The sequence below is a fragment of the Euwallacea similis genome, chromosome 5 (genome assembly GCF_039881205.1).
Source record: "Euwallacea similis isolate ESF13 chromosome 5, ESF131.1, whole genome shotgun sequence".
Classification (NCBI taxonomy): Eukaryota; Metazoa; Arthropoda; class Insecta; order Coleoptera; family Curculionidae; genus Euwallacea; species Euwallacea similis.
The window spans coordinates 2,524,507-2,547,923 of record NC_089613.1 but is presented as its reverse complement, the minus strand read 5'-3'; the positions used below and the strand labels follow the sequence as shown (position 1 = coordinate 2,547,923).

General features: G+C 33.3%; 4 protein-coding genes across 12 annotated transcripts in view; 3 read left to right on the top strand and 1 right to left on the bottom strand.

Annotated features, from left to right (window-relative positions):
• fidipidine (coiled-coil domain-containing protein 93) overlaps positions 1 to 9,533 on the top strand; it is a 242,044-nt gene extending 232,511 nt beyond the window's left edge. Inside the window, exons 2-14 of one of the 2 annotated variants that reach the window (XM_066390728.1) lie at positions 4,277 to 4,386; positions 4,447 to 4,655; positions 5,676 to 5,787; positions 5,887 to 6,047; positions 6,198 to 6,378; positions 6,485 to 6,529; positions 6,611 to 6,694; positions 6,749 to 6,966; positions 7,021 to 7,134; positions 7,187 to 7,395; positions 7,460 to 7,580; positions 7,638 to 7,782; positions 7,842 to 9,533. In XM_066390728.1, the coding sequence (XP_066246825.1) occupies positions 4,297 to 4,386; positions 4,447 to 4,655; positions 5,676 to 5,787; positions 5,887 to 6,047; positions 6,198 to 6,378; positions 6,485 to 6,529; positions 6,611 to 6,694; positions 6,749 to 6,966; positions 7,021 to 7,134; positions 7,187 to 7,395; positions 7,460 to 7,580; positions 7,638 to 7,782; positions 7,842 to 7,946 (1,794 nt within the window). In that variant the 5' untranslated portion in view covers positions 4,277 to 4,296 and the 3' untranslated portion in view covers positions 7,947 to 9,533. Of the gene's footprint in view, positions 1 to 4,269; positions 4,387 to 4,446; positions 4,656 to 5,675; positions 5,788 to 5,886; positions 6,048 to 6,197; positions 6,379 to 6,484; positions 6,530 to 6,610; positions 6,695 to 6,748; positions 6,967 to 7,020; positions 7,135 to 7,186; positions 7,396 to 7,459; positions 7,581 to 7,637; positions 7,783 to 7,841 lie in introns of those variants that run through there. The other variant, XM_066390727.1, reaches the window with a different exon arrangement.
• Positions 1,211 to 3,513, top strand: LOC136409309 (fidgetin-like protein 1). 3 transcript variants are annotated; one of them, XM_066390732.1, is made up of 6 exons: positions 1,211 to 1,374; positions 1,433 to 1,679; positions 1,739 to 2,374; positions 2,431 to 2,839; positions 2,889 to 3,116; positions 3,168 to 3,513. In XM_066390732.1, exons 2-6 carry the CDS (start codon positions 1,543 to 1,545, stop codon positions 3,477 to 3,479), a joined length of 1,722 nt encoding a protein of 573 aa, XP_066246829.1. In that variant the 5' UTR covers positions 1,211 to 1,374; positions 1,433 to 1,542; the 3' UTR covers positions 3,480 to 3,513. The 3 variants fall into 3 exon arrangements, with proteins under 3 accessions (XP_066246829.1, XP_066246827.1, XP_066246828.1); XM_066390730.1 differs by having other exon boundaries at positions 1,212 to 1,374; positions 2,425 to 2,839; XM_066390731.1 differs by having other exon boundaries at positions 1,213 to 1,374; positions 2,428 to 2,839.
• On the bottom strand, positions 8,853 to 10,779 carry LOC136409314 (uncharacterized). The gene is made up of 6 exons (XM_066390742.1): positions 10,516 to 10,779; positions 10,139 to 10,451; positions 9,901 to 10,087; positions 9,565 to 9,851; positions 9,350 to 9,509; positions 8,853 to 9,300 (listed from the first exon to the last, which is right to left on the bottom strand). The coding sequence occupies exons 1-6, from the start codon at positions 10,571 to 10,573 to the stop codon at positions 8,995 to 8,997; spliced, it is 1,311 nt and encodes a 436-aa protein (XP_066246839.1). The 5' UTR covers positions 10,574 to 10,779; the 3' UTR covers positions 8,853 to 8,994.
• A 5,444-nt stretch (positions 10,780 to 16,223) lies between these two features.
• Positions 16,224 to 23,417, top strand: part of nmo (serine/threonine-protein kinase nemo) — a 194,354-nt gene continuing 187,160 nt past the window's right edge. For 2 of the 6 annotated variants that reach the window (XR_010752172.1, XM_066390735.1), the window contains exons 1-2: positions 16,224 to 16,851; positions 22,761 to 23,056. Coding sequence is in view for 4 of the 6 variants with exons in the window: in XM_066390735.1 (XP_066246832.1) it covers positions 22,845 to 23,056 (212 nt within the window). In the remaining 2 variants the exon portion in view is untranslated. The remainder of the gene's footprint in view (positions 16,852 to 22,760; positions 23,057 to 23,417) is intronic. The other 4 variants (XM_066390736.1, XM_066390739.1, XR_010752173.1 and 1 more) reach the window with 4 other exon arrangements.

The window sequence follows — 23,417 nt, the reverse complement described above, 5'->3', positions numbered from 1 at the left end:
GCTTCTAAATTAAAGCGGTATCTGAGCATCTGTAATGATTGAGGCTGCGACATATCGCGATTCTGTTATTCGAACATCTATTTATAAATTTGCTGTAATATTTGTGATATTCGAATATCTGAGTAACTGGAAATTAGGCTGATAATCATTTTTTAATTGTTCACTTTTACACATATTTGAATACCAATCTGAATAGTTACAACTACACATATGAATAATCATTGTTCTGTTTTTTGAATAACCGTTATATGTATAGGTGGTCCAGTACAAAAACCGATGCGCATCATAACGTTGAAATTAAGCGGTGTTGCCGGTTATATAATTAATTCAGTATGTCTTATGTTACAATTACTCGCTGCAAATAAAAAAGTGGATATACAAACATACTTCTTTCATGACAGTTAGTAGCAACAAAGGGCCATTGCCGTTTCTTTTCCGTTCAAAATACTCTATTAAATAAGCGACAAGCGCCTTACACCGGCTATTTACCCGCTCCGACATGTCGAAAAACACTAATAATAAACGTGGACTATATTGACACTAGCCTATGTTGTTAAAAGAACAGTTTGTGGTAAAGATATCACCAATAAAACGGAAACTTTGATCAAATACGGCGAAAAATTGGATGGTATTTAAGTAAACACAACCCTCACGACAAAATAAAATGGTGGGATTAGGAAGGCGTAATTTACGAAGGGACAAATTTGGCGACACCGCGCTCTATTGCCAACACTGTTATTATTTCCATTATTTACGTTCATGTTAAGTTTAAGTATTTTACCAAACGTTAACGGGTAGATCACCCTTATGGCTAACTACTAGTTCATCCACATAATTACTGTTTACCTAGTCACTATGACAATTGGTAATTTTTTAAAAAATCCGTATTTTTTTCCCACAGTTTGCTATTTATCAGCAGAGAAAAGTAAATTTAATTCTGTAAATTAGTGTAAATAACTTTAAATAAAATTAAGCGATATAAAAAACAAATCGAATGCTATATATATACATTTTCCTTTGATTCTAATTGCTCTATGCCGGCTGTGGGGGTTAAATTAAAATCTCGAACTCAGATTTCGATATCGATAAGCATTAGTGTGTCATTTCTTTATTTGAATTAGAGTTGATTTCAAAATAACAACATGATGAACATTATAAATGTATATTTTTGTTTTTTAAATAATTTTTAATATTGAATCGAAAAAGAAATTAAACCTAAATGTTGAAAACAGCGGTACATAATTAAACGTTAAATCTTCTCCAATTAAAACTACCGTTAGACATCTATGATTCCTTTCAAATAAGTATTATATACATATAAACAATTTTAATTTGGAAATAAGGAGTATTAACTATTTGGTCTCTCTATTCCAAGTAAGTAATTAATTACTCTTTCTAGAAATAGTAGATAGTAGATATTGTTTTTTTAAAGGAAGCAAGTGCCCAAATAGTAGAATTTACTTGCTAGAATCAAAAGATCTGCTTATCCATTTTCTATGGTCAATAAAATATCTATAAAGAACCCTCTATCAATCACTCAAAATGAACAAAACTTCAGAGTCTTTCAATTCATGTATTTATCGTTCCATACTTGCTCAGAGCAAACCTGATGATGTATATAGTAGTGCTGACACTCAAAGGAAGTGTATTGCTGTAATTCACCAAGAAGTTGGTAAAATGTATGACAAACCTGGAAATACTTGAAAAAGCTATATTTTAACCCACATATCATTTTTAGTTTAGACAATTCAAGCACTTGTGACCAACTTTCTTTGAGCCTGGAAAATTACACCAAAACTGTATATAATGATGGAAAAAACATTTATAATACATTACTACTTAAGAATCATCCAGATATTACTATTATTAGACAATTTAAAATCCCAAATAATATGCAGAAAATAAACTTAACTGCCTACTTAACAAACCTACCCTGCTCAAATGGAAAAGCTTTATATTGTGAAAACTCCCATAATATAAGTGCTACTGAATTTACTCAGTTTGCAAATATTTGGGAAGAGAAAAAAGAAATCATAACTCTCATAGAAAAACTTCCCAATAGGAAGATTTTGGGCAGAAATAACATTAACTTAGAAAACAGATTTGAAAACTTAGATAAGCTGCAAGGGGTTAGTTCAAGTAGTCATGCTCCTTCTGAGGCTTTTACTCAATCTACTTCAAACAAAAAACATACAAAACCAAATCTTCCTTGGTTTTCTACGGCAAGAGAAGAGTTGGAGAATTCTGCCCCTTCAAGGCTTAGTAGTAATGAACAAATGAAATCACACAGTGAAGGAGACGTTGAAAATAGAAAGAAAGGGAGACGAGTTGCTAAAAGCAAATTTGTTTCCCCCTTACTGTCAAGGAAAGAAAGGTATGTATCTGAGATCTTTCAACTGTATTGCAATTAAAACAATCCAACAGTAGTAGTGAGGAAAACATTAAAGAACAGTCATCAGCCCAAATTGTTGATGAAAGACTTAAGAACATTGAACCTAAAATGATAGAATTGATAATGGCAGAAATAGTGGATAAAGGTCCAAATATCTCTTGGAACGATATTGCCGGATTAGAATTCGCAAAATCTTCAATTCAAGAGTCTGTTATATGGCCTCTATTAAGACCAGACATTTTTACTGGTTTACGAAGACCTCCCAAGGGCATTTTGCTGTTTGGCCCCCCAGGAACTGGGAAAACTTTAATAGGAAAATGTGTGGCCTCTCAAAGCAAATCCACATTTTTTAGTATTAGCGCCTCCTCATTGACATCAAAGTGGATAGGCGATGGAGAGAAGATGGTTAGAGCATTGTTTCAAGTAGCAAGAGCCCACCAGCCTGCTGTAAGGGATTGTGGTTTCTTGGTGTGTTTCTTTTATTTTTTTCCTGAAGGTTATTTTCATTGATGAAGTGGATTCTCTTTTAACCCAAAGAAGCGATCAGGAGCACGAGAGCTCGCGTCGAATAAAGACAGAATTCTTAGTTCAGTTAGATGGGGCTGCTACAGACAGTGAGGAAAAGCTGCTTATCATAGGAGCCACAAATCGTCCGCAGGAGTTAGATGAAGCAGCCAGACGTAGATTTGTTAAAAGATTATACATTCCTTTGCCTGAATATGAGGTACTAAAGTCAACATAATTTACATTTCTCTCTAAGGTTTTTCGACTTTAGGCTCGAGTTGAATTATTAAAGAAACTGATCTCCAGTGAAAAACATTCCTTAATAGAAGAACAGTTTAACGAAATTGCCAATCTCACCGAAGGATATTCGGGCGCAGATATTAAAAATCTATGCTCAGAGGCGGCTTTAGAGCCCATCAGATCCATCGATTTTAGGAATATAGAGAACATTCAGGCTTCCGAAGTAAGGTCGGTGAAAATGACCGATTTTAAAAAAGCTTTAAAGAGGGTGCGGCCTAGTGTCGCCCAGAGCGATTTAGTACAATACTTGAAGTGGGATGAAACTTACGGATCTGGTGTATAAAAATTAAGCAAAAAAATGTGCATGTTTTCAATAATATTTTCATATTTCTCAGTTCGTGTTAAAGTACAGTAATATATATATAATAAAATATCTATCTAGTTTTTTTTAAATTATAATAATTAAATTAGTTATTTTAACTGTTCCTTTAGTTTAGAGGGTTGGCCCTAACGGATTCATGAGTTCTAAAACTTTTTGTAGAGCCTAAAAATGTAAGCCGCAGGCGCAAAAAAAAAAGATGTTGGTCTCGGTAATGGACAGGATAGTAGATAACATTAAACAAATTTAAAATCCTCGTTCAATCTTCGATCCAAAGTTGATTATTCGAAATTTTGGACACTGTTGCCTCCAAGTCTAATGTTTGACGTCACAGATTATTTATGGTGTGATAGCAGATCGAATCAAGTGCAGTAAGTCGAAAACGCCATAAGTTGGATGCTGTCAAAAGTGCAAATAAAATTCGTGATCGAAGTATGCCCCCGCCACATCGTTCTGTAAAACTATTATGATCAGTTTTTCGGAAACTTGAAAATGTATTTCAAATTAGGAGCGATTATCGGTTTAAATCGAACGCGTGAATCGTTCATCGAGTAATCTCGGATCACCTGAGAGCTGTAAGTTGAAAATGGCATAGGTTTTCAAGTTCTAAATCCCAAGAATTGGTTAAAAAAATTGGTTATTTCCAACTTTCAGGTTCATCTGATTAATATGGGTAAATTCTTGTATTTTTACCCATAATCCACAAATATAAGTTTATATAAACATTCTAACATAGCTAGCATAAGCATTTTCATATAAAGTTTCCAAAACTTCCTCAACAATGGCCTATGTAAATCAAGAACTACTGCAGAAATTCCAGAAAGCTTCTTTAGCTGATAAACGCCAAGAAGGAGATGGTCTTGAAACAAAAGTACTGTAATATGATACCATCCAATTTACTTATGATCAAAATATATTTTTTCAAATTCAGATTGATATTCGCGAGGATGAAGAGCAGTCATTGAAGCTCCAAGAAATTATAGATTTGCTTGTGGCTGCTGGGTATTTCCGAGCCAGAATTAAAGGACTTAGTCCATTTGATAAAGTGGTGGGTGGAATGACTTGGTGTATTGAATTGTTAGATGTGGATGTGGACGTGGATTTATTGTTCCAGGAAAATTCTACAATAGGCCAACAAATGTAAGCAGAAGTATAATGTAATTGAAATGATCTTTCTAATAAGTTTAGTAGAAACAAAGTTCTTTTTTCTTTTTCTTAGGTTCATTTCTTCATGAATTTTCCATGTAAACTACAATCCTGGTAGTAATGAGCACTCAATAAATTTCTAAATTTTAACTACATAACACTATGGTGTTTTAGGTCTATAAAATTAATCAAAATCAGTCAAATATAGAAGACCGACATAGTTATTTATGCTTTAAGGCCTCAGTGGCACTAACATAAATGTACAACTAACCTTCTTACAGCTTTACTTTGCTTGAATAAATATTAAATGTATCAAGAGTTGTAGGAATATATTAACAAATTTTTCTAATTTATGTTTTTATTCAAGACTTGTTAATTTGATTCAATTTTACTACATCTTGACTTACTTAAATGATCGCCGCTATTATGACAACAAAAATTCATAATTATCTTGCATATTACCAAATGTTATACTTTTCAAATGATGAAAGTCTACCATTGTAAGGCATTATTTTCAGCCCTTCAAAGTTTTTTTTTTTTAATAATAATAGAGTACTCAACAAGTATCTAATCATTCTTTGAGTGTCTCAGTCACATGAAAAAAGTCACAAAGTTTGTATAGTAGGCCCAGAGAAATATTGTAGTATAACCTACCTCATCAATTCAGTTGCCAGTGTGCAGTTTCTTATGTCAGTTGAGACTTTGAGGATATCTGTACATACAGTGTAAAATACCTGAAAACTAAACTAAATGTAACCTGAAGAACCATTTCAATCCTATCAGGGTATTATATATTTGACATATCCCTTACTTTTCCTTTTTGACTTCTTTTGTTTTTTGGTAATTTTTGTAATACTTATAACATATTTCTTGATATAGATTATCCCCACCTAGTTTATAATTTATTGGTAAAAGAATAGAAAAAAATGTTACACAGATCCAATATCAGTAATGGTAAAATTTAATCTCCATGTTTAGTTTGCATCACCATAACATTATTTATTTTTGTTCCAGTGCATTATCTGAGAAAATAGTTGCAGTCCTTCCAAAAATAAAATGTCCACACTCAATTGAACCCCATCAAATTCAAGGTCTTGACTTTATTCATATATTTCCAGTCATACAAGTAGGTATTGATTATGGAGGTTTATAGTCAAATTAGTTATTCTCAAGATATCCTCCAACTCATAAATTATAATCATTGGCATCTTATACTTATTTAAAGTGGCTTGTCAAGTCCTCAATGGAAGCAAGGCAGGAAAAGGCTGCCTTTGTTCGGTCTTATGCTATATATCAGTATGAGAAAGAGTTTCCTAATAAAAACAAAGATGAAGATAAACAACAAAAAATAACTGAGAACATTCATGTTATTAAGGAATATTATAGGTAAGGTATATTTATCAAAACTTAATGTTATTTACCTGAATTTCAATAATTTAATAGCTATTTTTTTCTCTTTAATTATTTTTATTTATATCCTATTATTTTAAATGTTTTTCCTTTATCTATTTCTTCCCTGTATAATGTATTTTTCAGGCCTCATAGGTACTACAAAAGAAAGAACGTTCCACCTCCAGATATACTATCAAGAGTGCAAATAACTTTATTAGAATATGGTTTTCAGGGAGATCAAAAATCTAAGTCGGGGCCTCGAACCAGAGAAAATAGCGAACAAATTGAACAGCCTTTTAATGGTATAGAAGAAGAAGATGATCAAGTAAATATACAATTTTATCGTATCTATGTTTTCATGAATTTTTATTTTCTTTGCATGAACTTTTTGGCTGTTTGTTTTATTTTACAGCTTTGTGTGTGTGTTTTAGAAGAACATTGAGCGTCTTTTGGCTAATTTGACAGCCACAAAGGAGGTAAGTTCGTTTATTATTTGCTTTAAATGATAAACCATCTTTTTTTCACAACATTACTTATCGTCTTTATAAAAATTTCAGGAAGTTTTACAAGATACCAACCTAACTGATCAGGACCGCCAAATTCTTGTAAAACACTATAAAACGTTACAATCCGAACTCAAGGTACGACTTCTTTATTTTCAATAATTATTCAGTATACAGTGAATCACATTTTAGGATGGGGGAACTCAATCAAAAGAAGACCAACAACTCGCGCTTTTAGAAGGACAGTATCTATTTTTGAACGATAGTATAGCAAGGTTGAGCGAAAAGCAACGGCATGTGCAAGAACAAATTGAAACTGAAACTAAATTGCTGGCAGATGTAAATCTTAAACAGAGTGCGGTTGATGAAACTTTGAAAGAGTTTGAACAGGAAGATATTAAAAATCATAGGTATTTAGTGCATTTGTAATAATTATTATATTCATTGTGTTTTTTATATTTTAGTACAGTGAAAGAGATTGAAGAACTGGTCATTTTAAATGATAGTTTGAAGGCTAAAGAAGCAAGTTTTAAGGAGAATTGTAGAAAGGAATTGGCAAAGCTTCAAAGGGAGATTGGGTAGGGAATATTTCCCAGCGTTAGATTCCACATTTTTTATTTTGATTTGCAGGGAATTTAAAGAAATGTTGTCACCAGTCGAATTAACGCCAGAACAGCTTGAACAAATCGAAGCGTTTACTGAAAAACTTGCTGTAGTTAGATTGGAACTGGCAAAAAAAAATCAAATTGTTGCAAAACTTCAAAGGCAACTAGACGACATTCCCAATAGGGCTGAAATGGCACAGTATCAAAGACGGTTTTTAGAGCTGTATAATCAAGGTAAAATATCGCTATCTCAGTACATAATTCCCTGTAATTTGAATACATTTTATTTTGATTGTAGTTGCTGCAAAACATAAAGAAACTAAGCAATATTACACCTTGTATAACACACTTGAAGACAACAAACGATATATGCAAAAAGAGCTATCGTTGCTTAATTCGGTGGCTGAAAACTACCCTACGTAAATACTAAATTATTGCATTTAATTTGCTAATATGTTATATTAGTTACTTTTTAGGGCAATGGAATCTTCAAGTGGTAAAGAAGATTTCCTAAAGCAATTACACGATATTGTGGAAGGCCTTAAGCAAAATCGCCATAAAATTGAAAAACAGGTATCTGAAGAAAAAAGGAAACGAGACGTTCAGGCTGCGAATTTTCAGGTCAGTGATATTTCAAGAGAAAAATCTTCCAATTTCTAATTAATTTTGACTATTTTCAGAGTTTACTTGAGCTGCAGCGTGCTTATGCGAGCACAGTAAAGCAACTAAGTTTGGAATGCAGAAATTATGAAACTCTTTTAGCTCGTAAAGGAAATGATGCCTGACATATTGATGAGATTGTAGGGTCAATTTTAAGCAAATTTTCGAATACTGAGAACACTCCAAATTGTGATAGTTGCTTATAACAAACAAGACTGTTAATTAAAAAACAGGTAAGGTGGTGTATATTGAGTTAGAGTGTACGACTATTTCTAGAGATTATTAAGTGCTTATGCGGCAATTGAGAAGTTGTAGCGTACTCAATAATTAAACGATGAAGGCCTTGAAACCAATAATTTTTTCTCAAAACGCATTAAGTATTTAAAAGTGCTTGTAACTATAAAAATGACTAACAACCATGAGATAAAATGTAATAAATGAAAATAATAATTTTGGTTATTTAATGGAATTGAAATATAAAGTTAAACTTACTGTAAGTATCGAATGTTGTATGCATATTATTGAAATCGTTTTTAGTACTTATAAGCAGTATAATTTCGCATTTTAATATATTATGCATAATTTGAAATCCACTTTGAATGTATACCTCCTCATAGGCGTCTGTATTAATAACCAATGATGCTGCAAACAAATTGACCGCAAATTTGTCACTAACATTTCGTTTAAGTCAGCTTAAACTTCATTATGATGTAAAGAAAGCAAATTGTGAAAAACCTGTAGCAGCCTTAGAGAAGATTAAGCTAAATTTAACGAAATGATGACAAAAATTATTATCTTAAAAAATTTCTATATTATATTTCAAAGAAGTACCTATTTAAATAGTAATAATAATTTAATAGCTTATTTGCGGATATATTTACAAATCTAAACAGTTCATTAAAGAAACGATAACCTGAAATACATACCCCAAATTCGTCCATAGTGTAAGAATTTTTTAGACTTTTAATTGCTAATGTTAGCAAATGTTCCCCCTAAATCCATCTAGAAATAAGGCCTAGAGAACAAAACACTTTCGTAGGTTTTAACATGAGTAATTATTCAATAACTGTTATAAATATGACATATTTTTTCTAATAATAATAGTAATTTATTTACTAATCCCTTAAAAAAATACGTGATTGTATCAACAATCTAACCATCTCTAGTACGTATTTATAAGAAATTATTGAGTTCAGACAAACCTTCAGCACTATCCAACTTATCGATATTATTCTTAATCATGTCCTCTACGTTCACCTTATTCAGCTCTTCTTGTACCCTAGTCTTAATCGGCTTTTCAATGGCATCCATAATTTGATAGCGAAGTAAATTGGGCACCACATTAATACCAAACTCAATTATATAATCCATGGTTCCCAAACCATCGAAACGTACTTGTATATTTCCCAATTCGATCTGGATATCGTCCAAAACTGGTCTTTTTCTAGTGTCCATACTTTGACTGGCATTTAATTGAACCTAGTAGAAATCCTATTTATTTTTTTACAATGCGAGTTACGAAACTTACTCGAATATATTCAACACTAAAAGTCGCAGTTCCGAGTTTTGACAGAATTCCTGATATCAAAGATACTTCCCAATGGGTGGTTCCCACAAGTCTTTGGGTGCCAACTTCCAATAATGTATGCAAGGAGTTATTTTTCATTTCAAATATAATGTCTTTAGTTCTATAATATATATTTTTTTATTTATCAACTTTTTTTTTATTGAACTATCTATTACCTGTGAAAACTTGAACCCCCATACAGCCAAGTATGACTGAGGTAAACATCAAATATTCCAGCACTGCTGTTGTAATCCGCTACTTTGTAAGGATCATAGCCCATAAACTGAACTTTTCTTCTCACTTCTGCCACGAGTTGGTCAAAAGGTGAAATGGAATTGGGGAATTTTTGGGGGAATTTGGAGACTTGTTTGTTAATGTCGTTCCTTATGTTGGTGTTCGCCTCGCTAAGGATGAAGGGCTTGATTGAGTCGAAGACAAAGGTTCCCACTGAGTTGATGATGCCCTTAGAAGGAAACTTCTTGTAGGGTAAAGCACACATTGCTCTGTCTTACCTGGAACATAGATGCAAAGAAACCTAAACCTTGGAAATCCATGGCCATGTCTTTAAAGGTAATATCCATGGCAATATCCTGAGCTTCCAGAGAACCGTTTTTTTGTACCTCAAGGTTTGCCTCAGCTTTGATATTTACTTTCGTGAGTTTCACAGTAAAAGCTCCTTGGGCTGACGAAAACCACGTCCTATACATAAGGTCTTTTAGCTCAATTTTCTTCAGAACAGTCATACCAAACCTTAAAGTGTAATTCCCAATAATGTCCATTTTATCAATAAGAAGCGCCGCTTCAACTTTCATTTCTGCAATATTGGCAGTGATATGCTGTATTCGAAACTTTTTTAACCCATAGAGCTCCACGTCCCTAAAATTCATCCGGCCAACTGAAAACGAATGATTCATTGGAGGAATCAGTAGGGGATCAGGGATGGGAGCTCCAGGGATTCCTACAGGATCCTGCTGCTTGTAGTGGTCCAAAATTATTAGTATATATTCGCTGAGCTTTTTCTCTTGTTCAAGGGCAACATCGCTGGACAAAGTTGCTTGTGGTTCTTTAAATTATTTAAATATACCAACACTTACAATATAATTGAATGTAATAAAAAAAAGTACTACCTGTGCTGAGTATGCACGTGAGAAAGGAGAGAAAGAAAATAAACTTTAGACTCCTCATGTTGCGCGCTATATTTGCCCACTAACTTTTACGAGTTCTAATTCTTTTGCTTATCTGTTGAACAGTCTTTCGGGTCAAAGATTATGTCGAGTACCCAGTCGTCATGACCAATTATCTCATTTTGTTGACGTTTACTTATTTGCGCTGATGTATCTACTGGATGCTATTGATAGTAGAGTAAAAGATTGTTAAAAAGCCTTGGGAGAAGACTAGAGATAATATCATTCATTCGCGTTGGGGAGAGATAATATATTTGGGGGTTCAGTGATGGGCAGTTTAGAAAATTCATGATTTGTAAAAGTTGTAAAATTCGTCACTTAATACAGTTATTCTTTAGGCGCTATAGTACTGTTGTTTTTCTCAGATTGAGGCTAAATTTTGTATTTAATCAATTAAGGAATGTGGCTGTGAGATACTACACAGTTTCACTTAAGACATATCATAAAAAAACATTAACGTGAATGCTATGACAATAACTGAAAAAAAATGAGGGAATTTTGTCGTTCGTGGGAAGTGTAAGATAGTAATCATGTGTGCTGTACAGTATATGCATATTAGCAGGTAAGTACCAAAATGGTACGCATGGTAAAGAATAGTGTAAGAAAATTACAATTTCAAGAAGAATGATTCATTTTGATTCACTAAGGTAAGTATAGGTTATTCATTAAGAATGAGCCAAGTTGTTAATATGCTGCTTATTTTAACAGCAAGCTAGCTAATCATAGAAATTGTATTACTCAAGTTCTGGAAACCAGTCTCAGTCTCATATTGATGGCTCAAAATCTCGCAAGTTCAAGTATTTTTTTAATTTCATGGAAACGCTGCTATGCCATAACAGAACCATAGATCTTGCGTTACTTAAATTCCCATTTGAAATTGCCGATTACATTTTCTTCCCTGTAAGTAAATCTTTCATTTTCCTTCATACTTCTATTTCCATCGACAGCCAGAACACTGTGCACTGTGAATTCCGAGTCCATAAGAAATGGTGCTTGAATTCGATATTTGTTCCCTTAGTCAGGTTCTTCCTGGAGTGTTAGATAAAAGTGTTTGATGATTGACGATATTGGATTTCGGGTATTTTGCGTCATTGTTTATCGCGTGCTGACTGCAGCGCAATTGAAAATATTAAAAGTTATGCGATTTGCCTCAAGACGTCTAGCAAATAAAAGTTTTGGTAATCAAAGATATAAAATGTTATCGGTTTAAAGGCAAATACGTGTTTATTTCAGTCATCTATGTTGCACACCAATTGGAACCTGAAGAACAAATATTTAAAGTGACATGAAATCTTAGCAAATAAAATTAATGCCTAAACGCGGTTTATACATTTTGCTTGCAGCGTCGTAATTCTGCTGAGGAAACATTAAGCTTTTTATACTCCTCTGTAATCTCTAATATTACAGGATCAATGCAGGTCCAGATAATTGATGACAGTTAAAGTGATTTTAAATGGTGCATTATTGAGATACAAAACATTCTTTTACAGATCTATTTTACCTGAGGCACACTGGCCCACCTTAAGTATTGACATTCTCAACACTATTTGCTTACTACGTCCTAGTTTTTTTCTTTTTTTCTCGAGTTTAGGTACACTTTGTAATACCTATCCCATATGGCGTATTACCCTCTTTAACCTTTACTGAAGCAGTTTATCACCTGGTAATAACCGGCTTACAAATTGCTCACCAACACATATCCCTATCTTGTTGATTCATATTTTAACCGGAAATATTCCAATTCAAATAAAACCTTATCGCTTTTGCTGCACATATTCATTTATTAAGGAATACCGAAATGTTTGATGCGTTGCGACAATCGGCAATACGGACCACGCAATGCGTTGCGCAACTTCATTGTTGTACAAAATATTCAAAGAATTTTTTAAAACCAAGCAATCGATTGCGCAATACTTCAAATACTACTAGACACTAATAAATTATTGTACAACAGCATAAGTTGCACAATTTGGTTGATAATTCATGGGCCCTTTTAAATAACTCCAAAGTATCTAGGGCATCTTAAATCATTTACCCACCTAGTCATAGATGAGTGAACGTCTCATACTGTCGAATGACACAATGTGAGTACACTACTTCGAAATGTATTCAATTGAGGTAACTTAAACACATAAAAAGGGCATGATCTTTAAATTGGTAAAATGCGGCCTACATGAATCTCTATATATATCATTCTGATAATTTTCTTCTTCTGTCCAACATCCCAGACTACGACTCCCTATTAGATTCTGGTATGAAAGACCGCAAAATAAACATCTCTTAGAGCACAGGTAGATAAAGTGCGCCGTAATGTTCATGGACCAAATATAACTTCCTAGAATTTCCCAATAAAGGCATCTACATGGTCAGAAAGACAATCTTTCGATCATTATCGAGCCCAACAGGTGGACGCTTCCACTGTCAAAGAAACTGTTACGAGTGGATATGGTAAGATTTTAGGATGTGTCCATATTCAACAACATGCCATTTATTGAAAACCAGTCCCGGGCCTTCGCCGAGAGATTGAGACCAGGAAGCTTATTGCGGGAAATTGATTTACATGTGCACAGGACGTCTCGAAAAAGAAGGTTAATCCGTTAATCACAGGCTCTTCGACCATCAAGAAATATAAATAAAGAGTATATAGGGTGCTAAATTTCAGTTTTTATTTTTTCCTCATAGCTCCTACAGTATTTGAGATATTACGTTCAAATTTAGAGAATATGTAACTTATTATAATCTACATGGATAGATTTCTTAATTGCTTGCCTAAATCTGTCTAAATTGCCTAAATCTTGCCTAAATCTGTAAGGTGATTTTTTTTGTATAGGCAGGAGCACTTTTTCCATATTAAATTTTTTCGAGTTACGACAGTGACCATTTGTCGTACCACGAAATCGTCTTATTATAGATCAATATTTAAATCCCCCGTTCAATTTAGAAAGTTTTTATCTCTTGCGTTTTTTTCTCATTTATTCGTGTTCCGATTATTTGCTTTCACGTAAAAGTGTACATATATATATATATGTATATGCTTTAGGTGTTATAATTTGGATTTCCAAATACATAATAAATAAAGATTTTATATAAGTAGAGTGGGCTCTCCATTGATGGAGAGTACATACTACTTGTATCAATCTGCTTCACTTTACTCCTCCAACTCATGAAGCATATATGTATACTTCTTATGGAAAAATAATGTGCATATCTAAAAATTTTTGCAAATAACTGAAACATGGTAACAAATTAATTACCATTGATGTACTATGAAATAAGTTTAGTATGGAGAAAGGAGGGTTGAGAGAAAATATCGCCTCGTAAATTTAGGTAAACAATTGAGAAGTTTATCTATGTAGACACGAATGAGTTTGCAAATTCGAGCTATGAGGAAATAAGATCATTGAAATTGATTCTTTAGTACATTGTATATCTTAAATCTTTGAGAAATAAAAAATGTAGAATTGGGAATAGTAATTTGTTCCCTTAGACTTCTGTATGCTCAAAGAAACTATGGTTAGCAGCTTGAAGTTTTTTTTCGGGCTACCTTGTATTTTACAAGGGGAAAGAGATATTCAGACTGTTTTATTTTCTCCTTCTTAACTATTGGCCGTACCGGCCTTGAAAATTGGTTACAGCACTGCTTCGATGTATATTTCAGTGTCTATTCAATAGAAGAAAAGGGTAATTGAAGTTGTGCCGAAAAGCGGCTCGTATCCTGGGGTTCGACGTTAATAGAACCCTAAAGAAATATCTGTAAGATGTATCTGCCATCATTAGGTCTAGAATTTCTTAGGTCCAATTTCTACAGCCAAAATGTATAATTCGACCTAAATAAAGTATAAAAGAAGGTATCTCCACTTAGGCATTTTGTCTGCCGACACAGCAAGTAACGCTACACAGAGTACTTTCAAAGTTAGGGTAATTCAATAGATTTTTGAATGACTCAGCAAAAACTATTTGAATCAGGTTAAAACCAAGTGGACAGAGCGACATTGAATAGAAACGAAATACAATTATTGTAATCACGACTCATTTGGAAGTATTTTAATCTTGAATGAACTTGGTTTACTCCCTTTGAATTAATTTTGTTGAAATTACTCCGAAAAATTTATTTTTAAAACTATATTCTGCAACCCTTCCATGCCATCTATTCTACGACACGTAGATACGAATTCAGATTTAATTTTGCTATACATAACTACTTAAAGACACAAACTACACAAAAATATAAATTTTGCATGCTCTGTCCACATTTTGAAAATGGCCCAATTGTTTAATAAACTTAAGTTTATCTGTGTGCGTAAAGTAACGTATAATGCAATTATTTGAAAAAACTCATGATTAGTCAGGAACGCTTTTTCAGGAACACTTATTTAATGATACATTATTTGACATGCCACTTGCATCCATGGATACCTATTTCTGTTATTATCGGTTCAACAAAACTTTTTAAATTACAAAGTTTTGTATTTCTCTTCCAAAACGTACAGTTTTCCCTGATATCAAAAATCGACAACTAGATATCTATCTCTAGTCGTTTCCCACACAGTTAAAGGTAAAAATTGGGCAAAATTGTAAGGTATTTTTCAGTAAAAATTTCAGTGCATTATTTCAAAAACTGAGGTCGAAATAAATTTGGAAAGACCGTTTTCGAATGCCTGATAAGTGAAATTCAAAACCATGACAATTGGACTATTATTGGACACAGATTTTTTTTAATTGCAGAAAACATTTCGTTTCATTCAAAATATACAGGATGTTCCACGAACAAACATGTTACCACTTTGACACATTTGCAAAGTCATTTGCTCAATTTGACAGCTGATCCTGATGATTTCGCAGTGACATATCTATCTTTGATAATTTCGAATTTAGATGCTTCAGTAGGATCAGTGAGAAGAAAAATATCCACTTATGCGAATACGCTCAGTTGCCATTATCGTGTTCTTATTTATGTTTTATATAATTGCCACAAGCCTTTTATGGATATTATCAATATCAACCATTGTTTAAGCAAATAATACTACTGCTAAATTAGTAAATAGTTTTTAAATAATTTTGTTATATTTGTTTTAGATAATGCTGTACTAAAAATTATGCCATTATCAAAATGATGCTCTGAATGACGCAGAAGCTTCTATACAAATTGCATTAGTTCTCAACTCCGTTTACATTCAACACGTACATTTGAAGTTGTCAAATTAAAGTCAAAGGTAAGAAAACATGATATGTAACTGTAGGAATATTTAAGTACCTTACAATGTCAAAATGCGTCATATTTCTCTCAGAGAACATACTTATTTTGTTTCTTACTACCGACCAAATTGACATGTAGTGACATCTGTCACTTTTTATGTGACTGCTAGGAATAAAATATAATTGGCCCATGTGGGCAGTATAATTGCACATTGGGGCGTAGTCTCGAAAAACTCAGTTCACTTGACACTGAGACTTGACAGTTGACACTCTGAAGTAGCAAATCATAGCCAAACTTAAAACGTAATGCATTGAAACCATGACGGATACGCATGTTCGCGGTTTAATACCTATATCATGTCGTTATTATTACTCTGTTCGTATCTCGCGAAAGTGAAATGAAAACTTATCGTTATCGTTTAGCGATTCCGCAATTACGCCTGCTGTACGTGACTAATACCTTTGACAATCAGCTGGTTTAAAGCGTCTCTACTGTCTCTACGATAGTTGTAAACGCGTTCTATCGCTGTTGTTGACCAATGAGGAGGTCGGATTGAAACCATGTGTGTCTCCAGGAGGGCGTGGCCTACTCGCCACAGAGGAGTAGAGGAGATTCTTGTGATAAATTGTTAAAGCTGGGACCCCGACTGCGGCCTTCACGCCTGCGCAGACGTCATGATCGACCATTCTATACGAGGAACCGATAATTATAAGTTTGCCTCAGTCCTATTCCAACTAAGGTGGATGGTTCGTATCGCGCGGTCAAATACTGGGCTACTCAAAAACTCCATTGTTTATTCAAAAATAGCCCTCCTTAGTTCAATTTACGTATAATTTTTGACTAGGTAGATCTGTTTTTCGGACAATAATACCCGCGGAGAGTTTAGCCCTCGCTAACCAACAAGACAACATTCTCAGTCGCCTTACTGTAGTGAACAGGACTCATTTTATATATTCGTAGTGTGTTTTACTGGATTATATACCCGAAAAGTGAATTGTGACGTATTTTTAGTATTGTAGTGTGGTGAATTCATTTATTAACTTTTGGAAACGGCTTGCCCTTTTTGTGGAGTAATGGTGATGGTGAGTTTCAAAGTTGACCATACCGCCAGTCAATATCCTTATCAGTCATTTTGCGGTTTGTCTGAAGTATGTATGACCTATGCGTAGATTTAATACTGATATGGGAATGTGTTTCAACTTAATAGCAAGTCCAAACCTTATGTAGACTATGTATGTACAGTCTCATGCATAGAGTTTACTGAAACAAATTCTTTGATAGAGTGCTGTTAAGAAGAGACTTCACTACATCAAATTATTTGTTTCAATATAGAAGAGTCTGATTAAAACATTGTTGAATTGGTAGGTACCTACATATATAATGTGATCAATACCAATATCAGCAAATCATTTCTTTCCATGAAAAGCAGAGAAGTATTCAGTGGAAATCATAACTGTTTCACCCACTTAATCTATGCACATACATGGAAGCTGCAAGCAGTGATTTAACCATGGAAGTACTTAAATAAATTTTGAAAATTACCTATTTATTCAATATTCTCAAACAAAGTAGGTAATATTAGAAATTTGTCCTCAAAGCACATAATTAATAATTATTGGTAAACTAATGACTTATTTGTACTTATTTGCATATTTGTGGAAATTTGCCGTTTTATTTTGCTTCTTGCTTTCATGTTTCGTGTTTCAGAACATACGAAACCAGCATTATAAAAATGAAAATTATCAGAACTAAAGTGTAAAAATTATGTAAAATATTAATGATATGAGTAATGTTATTATTTCAAAATGTTGATTTGAGGTAAATGATTGGTGTTTGACCGTCATACCTAATTTAACCTGTTTTGTTTAAAACATCTTTATCTGTGTTGGTGGTTGGTTACTCTAAATGGTATTTGTTAGTTTTTTTTATGTTTCCAAGTTGACCTTCTGTTCAAGCATAGGTAACCAAGTGTTATTCATGCTTACTGAACAAGAAGCCATACATCTGCTTTTATTAAGTAAAATATATGCACTTTCTTTGATTTTACGCTTCTTTGAGACTATAGAGTTCCTAACAATGCAACCATCCTTCCATTGAATTCTGTGGATCATTATCAAAGGCATTCTGGCATATGTTTGACCTATGGAATTCTTCTCTTCTTTACTGTAATGTTGGTATTCTTTGATTATCTTTTCTAAAAGTTTAGATCTTTTGCTGACATAAAATATTCAACATTTGCATGGAATTTTATATGTGACATTTTTTGTGTGTTCATTTTACTTTTATCTTTTTAAGTTTTAAACATACTGCGTGTTCTATCCTAAAAATTGTTTTAACATTAAATTAATTTCCAGATATTTGATTTTGTCTGATATGTTTGCTGTATATGGTATCAAAAGGTTTGTAATAGTTAATGTGTAATATTTTGATTTTGCATCATTATACATTTGTATATAAAATAACCAGGATCATTGTTTTTACAATAAATAGTTTTTATATGTATGTCTTTTCAACATTGAAATTTTGTTCATTTGATTTTAATTTTGCCTCATTATATAGACTTTTTACGATCCTCTTTTTTATGATCGTATTTATATTTTACTATCCTGGTCCTTTTTAACAGTGATTGGACGGTTTGGTTGGTGCTTCGAGTTATAATTCAAATAATCTGTGTCAGTTGTATATCAGAGAAAATCAAACTGTGAAATAAATTCAGTGCTAGAACAGTTTTTAGGACAGCAAATACATTATGTTTAAAACTTACAAAGAAGAAACCATAAAACGAAAATGAACAAAAAACTTCAAATACAGTGTGTTCATAATAAAAAGTTGTCTTAAAATTCACAAAAAACTTACCAGAGCAGTATCTAGGAAAGAAGTTGATCATTCTTGACAAACAAAACGTGAGATTAAAACTAAGGTTCTTATGTAGAAGCTTATCAAATGTTGCAATAGAAAAGTTGTTTTAATTTTCACCTATCTTTTATCACAGGTCAAGAATTTTTTTTTTTTTAATTCGAAAATTCGGTTTTTTAGGAATAATAAAAAAATAAAAAATAACTTTGTAAATCTCTTTGCACCGGGGAAGTGCTTCCTCGAATGCGTAACTTTTCTCCCACTTAACCAAGTCCGTATCTATTATCATTTATGAAACTCTATGCTGGATATTTTATCGGGTACATCGCATAAATGTCCTAGCGAATTTGATAAATTTCACATTAGCGAAACTTATGGCTTTTAAAAAAGAAAATTAAAGAACACTAAAATTACATTAATACATAGAATTTTGTGGGTCAAATATGTCAGCACCCCTTTGATAATGGTCCATAGAAAACAATGGAAGGATGCTTGTATTATTACCAAGAAACTAGTAGCGGAGAAGCGTAAAATTAAAGAAAATGGATATATTTTACTTAATGAAAATGGATCTGTGACCTCTTGTTCAATAAACATGGACAAAACTTGGTTTCTTATGTTGGAACAAGAGGTCAATTTCAGACAATTAAAAAGAAACTTAACACTAACATATACCACATAGAGTAATAACCAAAACAGATAAAGTTTACAAGGTAGGTTAAATTAGCTATAATGATCAAACGTGAATCACTTACCTCAAATTGACCTTGTAGAAGGATATCATGGCTCGTGTCAAAAAGTGTCGTTAGTAGAATCTTCAGAGTATGTCACATATTTTACATACTCACCTTCCACTTTAGTTCTGTTAATTTTCGTGTTTACAACAATTTTTTCCTAGATTCTTAAGATGGTGACAGATTTGGCACCATCTTAAGATTAAGAATTAAAAAAGAAAACTTTAATAAAGGTTTTCGCCTAAGCTCTTAGTAAAGAGTGAATGGTATTCTCAGTTAGTTTTACCTGAGAATAGTACATAATGTCACCGCTTCAACATCCCCTAGTTGTGTGTGAAACGTTATTCCCAAATAAAATAAAAGAAAAATTGAACAATTCACATAGAACGTAGAGAACACATTCATTTATAGAAATGCCACCCTGCAACTGAAAATTACTCATCAACAGTTTTACTTGTCTACAGATGGTTTGAATATGTGAGTGCAACTCTGAAGTAAGTTTATGATACTTAAAAAATATCTGACTGTATTCCATAAGGAATTTTAAGTAAATTACCTTAATTTTGTAATCACGTGAGAAGTAAATACATGTCTAGATAAGGAATCTGTACCTCATGTGTCGGCTAGGCAACCTTGAAGGTCTTATTAGACCTCAAGGTCATGTCTAAAATAGTATGGGAAGATGTGAAATAATTCAAAGAATTTGATAGACTGAAAAAATATCATATTTAATATTTAATATATTATCAATTTGGAATAATTGTCCTGGGCACACATATGAATATAATACTATAGTTATTATTATATCGATTAGTTGTTTATGTGCCAAGAGAGCCTGTTTAAATTGCAGCAGTGGTCTCTCAGGGATTTATTATTTGCTCTTTATTCTTTATGTTAATAACTTCACCAGTTATATGAGTCCATCTACTAAAACAATTTAATACGCAGACGGTACCACTTTTTGTGAAAAAATCGAGTAACTTAAGCCTTCAGACATCTGACATAACTGAGTGTTCAGATCAATGATCCAAGTGAAACAAATATTCTCTGTTACCCATAGAAATATGGTCCTCATTGATAGGCTGGCATCTTTGGTGTCACGCGAGACTGTAGGTTGGAGGGGAAAGCTCACTCCTCACCCAAGCTTCGAGCATTATTTATTTGCTTTGCAGTAATTGCCAATATATCCTGTCAGAGATTGGCAGAACAGTATAGTTATGTGGGGCTTTTTCAGTTCAAAATATCTTATGAGATAATGTTCTGAGGGTGTTTAACGAACTGGATGGCTCTTAAGACAGGAGCCAAAAAAAATGGTATTTCTTTAGCTGTTTATTTGTCAATATCTGAAAAATAGGATTAATGATTTAATGGAATTAGAGAAACCACCCTATCTTTATCACAATTTATTATGCATCTATCAATCCAAAAGGGAAGGCATGAAGCACATATGCTTAGGGGAACATCGTTTGTATTCTTAGATACTTTTGCAAAACAACTGAAAAACAGTCACAGGTCGTGGAAAAGCGACATAGATTATTAAAAAAAAGTTCCTATATAGAGTAAAAGATACAGATATTCACAAATGAGTGGTCATTGATGAATCGCGAAAAAAATTAGTTAGGCCTTAAGAAGTATTTTTGTCATAGATGCCATAAGTATTATGGATGCCCGCTTGTAGCGATTTGTATAGCTTCATTTTGATCTTTCCTGGCTTTCATAGATACGTGGCTTTCATCAGGTACTCCAATTACCTCTAGAAAATCTTATTTTAATATTTTAAGTTGTGAAAAGAATCAAAGAATAAACGAACCTTCATAACTTTTAAATTCTCTGGATATATATTATGTAACCCAGTTTTTGTAAATTTTATGTATGTTTCATTTATAGGATAAAATAGAGAACTTTGTTTACTGGTTTGTTGTGTGTTCATTACTACAGGTGTAGATGTTTTGAATAGCGTCTCAATACCTATAAGACTATCTGGAATATCCATGAACCACATAAATATTATCATGTGGATATGAATATGAAACAGAAACTGTTCCATTTTTATCTGTTCTTCTAATATTATTCTCTAAACAGTAAAGGTTTGTCTCTGTAACCACGAAGGCGTACTTAACGGTTTATTTGGAGAACTACATTGAACACTATACCAGAACTATAGTTTTAATATTTTCAAATTTATCAGTCTTAGCAATTAAGATTACAAGTAGAGAGACAAAAAAATTACTTAGTGTTGTTTTTAGTGTATAATTTATATAAAAAAATCAAAATGTACATTTTAATAAACCATTTGTATTTGATGACGTTATTACTGGAGTCGGAACAATAATCATAGTTTTAATCACATTTATTTTAATTATTCGCTTTAAATTGACTTTAGTTAACACTTTCTTGTCTCAGTCTTCTGTCGAAAAATGTTTTCCATTGATGCACAATGCACTGAATTAAAAATTTCTTGCAATTTGTTTAATTTAATAAATATTTTGTCAGTGTTTTGCGTTTCCCTTTTGATGTGTTTCTTAATAGCATAGCTATTCAAAATAATCTCTATTTTAAACTTCCACATGTCAAAACCGGCCTTTTCACCTACCGCTATTTTTTATTTTTTGACCACGGTCAAAGCTACTAGTATATATTTGTTCACCTAAACCGAGTTCCAGGATCTCACCAGAGTAAATAGGTTCGTAACCTGTTGAGTTGGTGTAGAAGCACCCTGAGCTGTTTTGCATTTAAAAATTTTTGTTACACTTTTCTTTAAAAAAAACTATTTAAAGAATCGTAAAAATATTGAAGGTATTGGCACTGATAACAAAGTTAGGTTGATTTCATGCACCTCGATAAGACACAGGTGGTGCAACTTAACAATTAACTTTGAACAGAGATGTTAAATGATTTTATCATACTCAAAACCCTCCCTCAAAGCCGTTAAATCAAAAACTGTAAAATTTATTTTTAATTTATGGATAAAAAAAAACATATTTTGGCATTGTAGAATAAAAAATCATCAACCAGACAAGTTTAGCTGTATTGCTTTATTTTTTACCCTCTAACACCCAATATACATTTACATCATTGTTTCTGGGGCAGGCAGGTCGACAGTGACATACCAAACCAGAATCATTAACAAGAGCGCTCTATGTTGTTGAAAAATGTATACTCCCACAATAGAGTACTAAATGTTGCTCACCAACTCTGACGGCCGTCGTCACATATAGCGAAAAATACTTAAAAACGGAAGGAAACGTTACCTGAAAATTCATTTCAAACCAATCAAACGAGAGCATTACGTAGTTTGACATTTCCGCTACGTTCCGCTTTTGACCATTCTCTGCTGTATGTGAGTCTGCCGTAACTGTAATTACTTTTACAATTAGACTTACCTGTAATCGTAATTTCAGATTCAAATCAAAATGAATACGTTCACAGCCACCAGCAATGCTCAGCAGTAATTACTCCACCCTCTTCGCCAGCTTTTCAATTTGATGGCTGTTGTGGGGCCGAGTTGCCACACCAGGGTGTCCATGTCCGTGTCCATGAGCCTCATGCAGGGTACAGCGGGTCCCGCCGCCACCGGGGCCCAACAAGGAGGCCTGCAACCGTACTACCATCCCCAACAGGCGGCCGCGCCTGCTCACACCCAGGAACAAGTACAACCGGATAGACCCATTGGATACGGGGCCTTTGGAGTCGTATGGTAAGTTTACTGTTATGGTTAAGAAGCGGAGACTTAACGTTCTTATCACATCGCCCACGTTATTCGTTCGCCTAAAGATATTTAGAACGTGTTAATAACCCCATTTGTCATTTTATGGGTTCGAATGATAAAGAGGCTTTATGCATCCATATTATGAACCATCAGCGGGACAAAGGAAGCCAAAAATAACGTCACGTCGATATAGTCGTAGCTGGGGCCCAGTCTGTGCTCTTGAAGTCCTGCTGTGGTTGGGTCGATGTCCTTGCCGTGGTATGATATACTTTGTATTTTATTATGTTTTACCTTCGGTGGTACACTGAACCTTTGCATGCGCTCCCAGTCCGAGCTGGTGTGGAGTCGT